The following is a 7,131-nucleotide window of genomic DNA, read 5'->3' on the forward strand; positions in this document are numbered from 1 at the left end:
GATTAGATTGCGTGTAGTGAAAAGTCGCTCCATTAGGGGATGAAAAAAAGAAGAAAATACATGGATGAAAGGCTTATTTCATTACCTTTTTATCTGAGTGTTAGCTTTTACTTTTACCACTACCACTTTGGTTGAAGTTGCTGTGACGCAGAATATCATAATAGATATCTACAAGTCCCAGTCATGGGATTGTTACAACTTGTCGTTTCCCAATAAGGGTGTGTATGAATTTTGGGTTTGAAAATTCCAGTTTTTTCCTTTCCTGTATGACCATGGTTTTGTAATTGAAAAAGGAATTTCCAGAAATGGTAAATTTCAGGTTGCTTGGCAGATGAGAGCAGAGGAGTAGTTAAGAGTCACAGCACCCTTGTGTCTATGTTTCCGCATAGGACAATTGGAGGAATACTTATTGCTATTAAATTGCTGATAATGCCACTCCTCCTCCTTGACGGTCAAGCCTTTGTTAATGGCTAAGGTAATTTTCCATTCAAACGAATCTACCATTCCCTTGCTCTCCTCTCATCCTAACATTCACTTTGATTAATTTTAAAATTTTCGAATCATTTCTTTCATGTTTAAGTAGTTTGTTTTAGAATTTATTAAACGTAATATAAGAGACGAGTATTGTTATTTGTAAAAATCTTCAATTCAAGTAATCATTTTTTACTATTAAAAATAATTATTTTAAAATCCAAAAATTAAAGTGAAAGACAACGAAAATATTTAACAATATTAAATGATAAAACACCTAGAAAAAACTCGACATACACTCAAATTAATATGAGAGAATACAATCGAAACATTTTGCTTCTAGGTTATTTTGAGTTAAGATGATCATTTGATTTTATTGTTAAACTTTTGTTGTTGTTGTCCTTTTAGTTTCAAGGCTTCACGTTGATTAATCTGGACCAATTCGCGTCGTACACCTGGTTTTGATGGGTGAGTCTTCTAATGGAAATTTTTTGCATAGACAATAACTTGAACTCGAGACCTTACTTAAACGATATCAAGCTGCTTACCACTTGAATCAACTCCAATAGATAGTTTAAGTTCAATTTTTTAATTCGATCAATGTTGATAAATCCAATTTCAAGTTAATAGTTAAATAAATTACGCGATCACTGTATTCCAAATTGATAAGTTTCACATAATATGAATTATTATGGTGTTAAAGTTTTATTTAAATATATAATTTTTAGATAGGGCATATATTTGGGTCTTAATTGGGGATTGTAGGAAGAATTTCCTTGTTCCTACACGCTTCAGAAAAGGAGCAAGAGTTTAAACGAGCAAGGAATAGGAAAACTTGCAGTCATCTTTCTCTCTCTTCTTCTCTTTCTTTTTATCTGGATATCTCCCCTTCCTGTTTTTAAGAAGTACAAACTATAAACAAAGTAGTTATTTTTAGGGTTGCAGAAGCCTTTAGTTTTCATTTTATCATCCCATTTCTTTGTATCTACTTGTCCCATATTTGAACTTCTTTATTAGCATCGCCTCTTCTTTCTTTCTCAGTCCTTTTTCCATTATTATTTCAAATTCTGCGAGTAGTTTTTAGAAGTGAAAAAAAGAGAATAGTTCCCTGATTTCGTCTTTCCTTAACTAGAGATTCATAGCAAAGTGTTTTTTAAGGCGTTGTTGGGTAATTATGGGACGAGGAAAGATACCCATCAAGAGGATCGAGAACCAGACGACTCGACAAGTCACCTTCTCCAAGCGCCGAGCTGGGCTTTTGAAGAAGACCCACGAGCTTTCTGTGCTCTGCGATTCTCAAATCGGCCTCATCATCTTCTCCCGCTCCGGCAAGATGTGCCAATACTGCACTGAACCTTACAGGTTTTTTCATTCATTTCATCGTTCATCTGTAAGGCATGTTTGCATGATCACTCAATATTGCTTAATAGAAAGCTGACTTTTTTAAGATCCCATTACTTGATCTGAGTTTCACATCTCTAATTTGGCCTGAAAATGCATGAAAAAAGTTATGATAATTTAGCTAGCTAGGGTTTCTTTTGTATTGGCAGAATGGAGCACCTAATAGAAAGGTACCAGAAGGTCACTGGAACTAGCATTCCTGAGCATGACAATCGAGTAAGATTCATATTCATTGATCAAGTATTTAAGATTCATCAATCCAAAACTTTTCTTGCCTTACCCTTTGACTTTATATGACATATATGTGTATAGGAACAACTGTACAATGAATTGGCAGTGTTGAGGAAAGAAACCCGTCGTCTTCAACTAAGCATGAGACGCTACACTGGTGAGGACACGAGCTGTATTCCATACGAAGAGCTTGATCAAATTGAACAAGAACTCGAGCGCTCGGTCAACAAGGTCCGAGAACGAAAGGTACTGTTTAAAAATCTTGGTTTCCTTTACTTGATTCATGCAATCACTTAGTAAATTTGAAGTTTGTTCATTTCTTTGGCATGTAAAAATGGCAGAATGAGCTCTTGCAACAACAGCTGGATAACCTTCGAAGAAAGGTGAGGTTTCATTTCATACACTTTAAGATATCAGAGGCTAAATTCATTAATCCTGGATTCATTGGATGGTGTAGGAACGAATTCTCGAGGAAGAAAACAACAACTTATACAGATGGGTAAGTAAGATTCAATTAAACTTTGTGTTCATACTTCATAATTGTGATGAAATAGAGGGAAAGAATTCTTATGAACACATACAAATTCAAGAAAACCGAGCAGCAATGGAGTACCAACAGGTAGGAATAGAAGGAAAGGCAGTGGAGCATCAGCAAATGCTTGATGAATTCCCCTTCTATGGAGGAGGAGAACCCAGTAGTGTGCTTCAGCTTGCAACCAATATTCCTCAACAATTCTCCCATCAGCTCCAGCTTGCTCAGCCCAAACTTCAAGATTCAAATCTCTAGTTTTTGCAGCCAATCATCACCGTCTAGTCATCATGTATCAAGCATCCGCATTCGGGTGTTCTTATAAAACCTATAAGAGACATATTTGAAATACATTTGGTTTAGGGTTTGTGCTTTCTTTTCATATTTGTCATGTTAAACATTCAACTAAAGATTAAATACTCCTTTCCGTGTGTTTCTGAATGTTTTAGTTCTAATCATTCAACTAAAGCTTTTTATATCATATATATTCTAATTGGTTCAAATCATTTAAATATTTAAACATATATATCTAAAGAATGTCTCAAATTTTTGCCTACTTTTAATATTTTAAATGCTTTAGATATAATTACATTATATGGATCCACATAATCATTAGACACCTATCTAATTTTTATGACTATCATGCTAATAAAAATGATTGCATCCGCTATATGATTATTTTTGAAATCTTTATGATTTGTACATGTGGACACCGTTTTTCGCCCGGGTGGAGAAATATCGATACCGACTTGGGGATTTAAAATTTTTTTTTCCGAAATGTGAGGAATCACCACTAATTATTTAAGGTGCGATTGGGACATCATGAAAACTGAGTGATTATAATAAAACATTTATGTTTATCAAAATACCAAGTTTTAACGTTTGTTAAATTCTAGAAATTTGGTTCGAGAGTCAGTTACGCGTTGGGAAGGATTAGCACCCCAAGAGCCCGAAAATTGGTACCTAGTTGGTTACCCTATATTTAAAATGGAAACTTTTGAGTTCGATCTTTATTTAATTTGAAAATCATTACGGATGCAAAGTTGGAAAGGGTATTCGTTTATTGATACCGATAGCATTCGCTCCCAAGCGTAAATGCGGGAGATAAGCTATTGTGCCTAATAACTGAATATTGCCTCGTTTTTTGAAAATCATGATGCAATAATTGAAAATGATGTTGACTTATTTCCGGAATCACCAGTAGTCACCCTCTGAGCGTACTTGGGGGAGATATACCATTAATTCTCTAATAAGTGAACATTGCCTTAGGTTTAAAAAAGACACTGCAATCAAACAAATTTTTATTTAATCCTAATCAAGCTAAGGTAAATTAAAGGCTTTTTCTAGCTTAAGGTGTCAAATTATGAAAATTAAAGGACCTAAAGGTATAAACCTAAAAATGTAGGCTCTAATATTAATCCTATTTGATTTTAATCAATTATCAAATCGAATAATCGAGATGGTCCCTCAAACATTTACGTGAGGACTGACTTGGATTATTCCTTAAATTAAGGGGACTACATTGAAATCTAGTTAAAAATGGAGGCTCTATTTAACCTATTTAATTATGTCAATATTAAAGCTATAATCGAAGCTCGGGGACTAAAAAGGTCAATGTCTAAAAAATATTGATTTCTAAAAGATCTAAAAACTTAGGACCTAAATTGGTAATTTCTAAGGTTGAGGACTAAATCTAAACTAAAAACCTTATTATTATCTAAATTATTAAACCTAAAGCATTTTAAAAAAAATATTAATTATTAATAAATTTTAAAACTTGAGCAATCGATTTGAGTAATCGGGCATCTTATATAAAAACTCGACTCAAATTGCTCCCCAATTAAACTAGAGTGTCATCCTAATTGCTAAGCTTGATTCAAATGTTAAAATTAAATCTAAGAATTTACACTATGAAAAATTGAAACATTAAATAAACTTAATTTAAAAAAAATGAAACAATAAAAAATAAAAAAAAAACAGAAGAAAAACAACAACATCAAATAAAAAATAAAATAAACCTAAATATAAGGACCTAATTGTATAAATTTGAAATTACTAAACTATAAGGGAATAAATTAAACATGAAAAAAGGGCTAAATTAAAACAAATTGAAAAGTAAAGTATAATTCGAAATAAAATAAAACTAAACAAATTTGTGACAAAAACACAAAACACACATATTATTCAGGGACCTATGAGTACTTTTTCATTTTATTTAAGCCTAAAACGTAATCTGTGAAATTAAGAGGGAAAAATTAAAGAATCGATCCACATATATTTTTAAAGAAATTAAATAGTCACTACACATGACTATTATGCAAAAACATGGCAAACTTACAGGGACTAAAAAGAAATATCACCAAAATAAAATAAAAATGCAAGAAAAGGGAAAATTACAATTTTGGTCCCTATAGGTGACCAAAATGTAAAAACACGCTAAAGTTAGAAGGACCAAATAGTGAATTTACTAAAATATTTACACGTATGCACAAAAAGAGAAAAATAGCAATTTTGGTCCCTGTAAGGACCAAAATACAAAAACACAGCAAAACTCCAAGGTAAAACGCGATAAAACCCTAAAGTTTTTCTATATATACCAATCTTTTTGTTTTTTTTTCATTTTAAGCAACAAACACAAGATAAACAGACAAACACTCTCCCCTTCCCTCGACCGGCCGACCCAGAACTAGCTCCAACCGTCGTTCGGCCACCGTACGCGGTGGACAAAAACACCGAAATGACCCCAAAATCACCCCGAACCCAAATCTAACCTCCTAGAGCCTATTTTAGGGCTTAAAACCATCGAAAACCCTCTAGAATTACCCAAAAATGCCAAAACCGTTCGGGCCGGACTCCAACAACCCATTTTCGGCTCAGGTATGATTCTAATTTACCCATTTTTATTTTTCATACTTTTTTGCTGTAAATATGTACTGGGATCATTGGTTGCTTGTTAGGTTAGATTATATTCGATTAAAAAAATGAAATCTGTTTTATTTTATTTAAACATGCAAAGGTTTTGTTTTTTTAATTATTAGAGATTTTTTACGAAAACAGGATATAATTCGAACTAAAAAAAATTTACTGCTGGGTTTAGAAATGGACAAATCAAGAACACATGAATAAAGAAATAAATTCGAAATTAAGGAAAAGGAAGAAAAAAACCTTCAATATGGTTTATTGATTTGAACCAGAATACAATATTTCTTTTTTTTAGGGATTTTCGAATCCAGAGAGAGAGTTTACAATGTTTTCAATCGGGTTTTTATACCCAGTTTACAGAAAATAAAAAGGGCCCCCTTTATTTTTTCTTGCTTTGTTATTTTCTGCTGCAAGTGGCATGGAGTGTGCATGCTGGCGTGCGTGGTTATTGTGGCAGAAACAGGATGGCCTTTGGTTGGGGCAGAAAAGGGTGATTTCCTATTGGGGTATTGGGCGGCCACCAAGGTTATATCCGGTTTAAGTTTGGGGTTCCCAGGTCAAGTTTTAGGTAGATGTGTTTCAGGTTGTATTTTAGTGTTTAAGCTTAAAGCCCAGTTTAAGGTTCTAGTTTGGGTTGATTTTAAGCTCGAGGCCCGGTTATAAAAAATGTGCTTACAACTGCCCCTCTTTGCTCATTATTGTGAAACGGGAATGAAGCAAAGATAAAAAAGCACCATTTTTCATCTTGGTTTCTTCTTGTCATGATGTGAACACTTTGTTGGGAATGTTAATTCACCTCTTTTCTTTATGTGTAATCGTTAATTCCTTGTTGCAAATGATGTCGTCTTTTCTTCATTCTCTCGGTTGAGTCTCCATCTTCAGTTCTTTAAGTTATGGGTTCTTCTCATCATGACCTTTCCACTGGAAATGTTGATCCCTCTCTAGTGATGTGTTGCTGATTTGAAGTGTTGTGAATTGAGCAAATGAAATGTGAACCCCTCTGGTGGGGCGTTTTTGATTTGAAGTGTTGTGAATCGAGCAAAGGAAATGTTGAAAACACAATTCCCGAAGGTCTTATGGATAGCCCAAAGGACTTATCATCTTGCTCAAAAGACTTATAGGTGACCTGAAGGATTTAAGCATCATGCTCAAAAGACTTACTGATGGCCCGAAGGACTTAAGCTGATTCAAAGTGTTGTGAATCGAGCCATGGGAAATGTTAACCCCCTCTGGAGGGGCATTACTGATTTGAAGTGTTGTGAATCGAGCAAAGGAAATTTTAACCCCTCTGGTGGTGCATTTTGTTGATTTGAAATGTCGTGAATCGAGCAAAGAAAATGTTGAAAACATCCTACCCGAAGGTATTATGGATGACCCGAAGGACTTATCATCTTGCTCGAAAGACTTATAGATGACCTGAAGGATTTAAGCATAATGCTCGAAAGACTTACTGATGGCCCAAAGGACTTACTCATCAAGAAACCCTTTGAAATAAAGGTTAGTTTCTTAAAATCTTTCGTTTTAGTTATCATCAAGAAACCCCTAAAAATTAGGCTTAGTTTCTAAAAACTCATTTA

The 7,131-nt window shown here is 33.9% G+C and overlaps 1 protein-coding gene across 1 annotated transcript; it reads left to right on the forward strand.

Moving 5' to 3' along the window:
- The first annotated feature begins 1,592 nt into the window (after positions 1 to 1,592).
- On the forward strand, positions 1,593 to 3,074 carry LOC120131727 (protein TRANSPARENT TESTA 16-like). Its single transcript, XM_039148658.1, has 6 exons — positions 1,593 to 1,833; positions 2,022 to 2,088; positions 2,185 to 2,349; positions 2,445 to 2,486; positions 2,561 to 2,602; positions 2,666 to 3,074. Exons 1-6 carry the CDS (start codon positions 1,646 to 1,648, stop codon positions 2,888 to 2,890), a joined length of 729 nt encoding a protein of 242 aa, XP_039004589.1. The 5' UTR covers positions 1,593 to 1,645; the 3' UTR covers positions 2,891 to 3,074.
- Positions 3,075 to 7,131: the final 4,057 nt, after the last annotated feature.

This window comes from Hibiscus syriacus, unplaced genomic scaffold (genome assembly GCF_006381635.1).
Source record: "Hibiscus syriacus cultivar Baekdansim isolate YM2019G1 unplaced genomic scaffold, ASM638163v2 tig00001713_pilon, whole genome shotgun sequence".
NCBI classification, from domain to species: Eukaryota; Viridiplantae; Streptophyta; class Magnoliopsida; order Malvales; family Malvaceae; genus Hibiscus; species Hibiscus syriacus.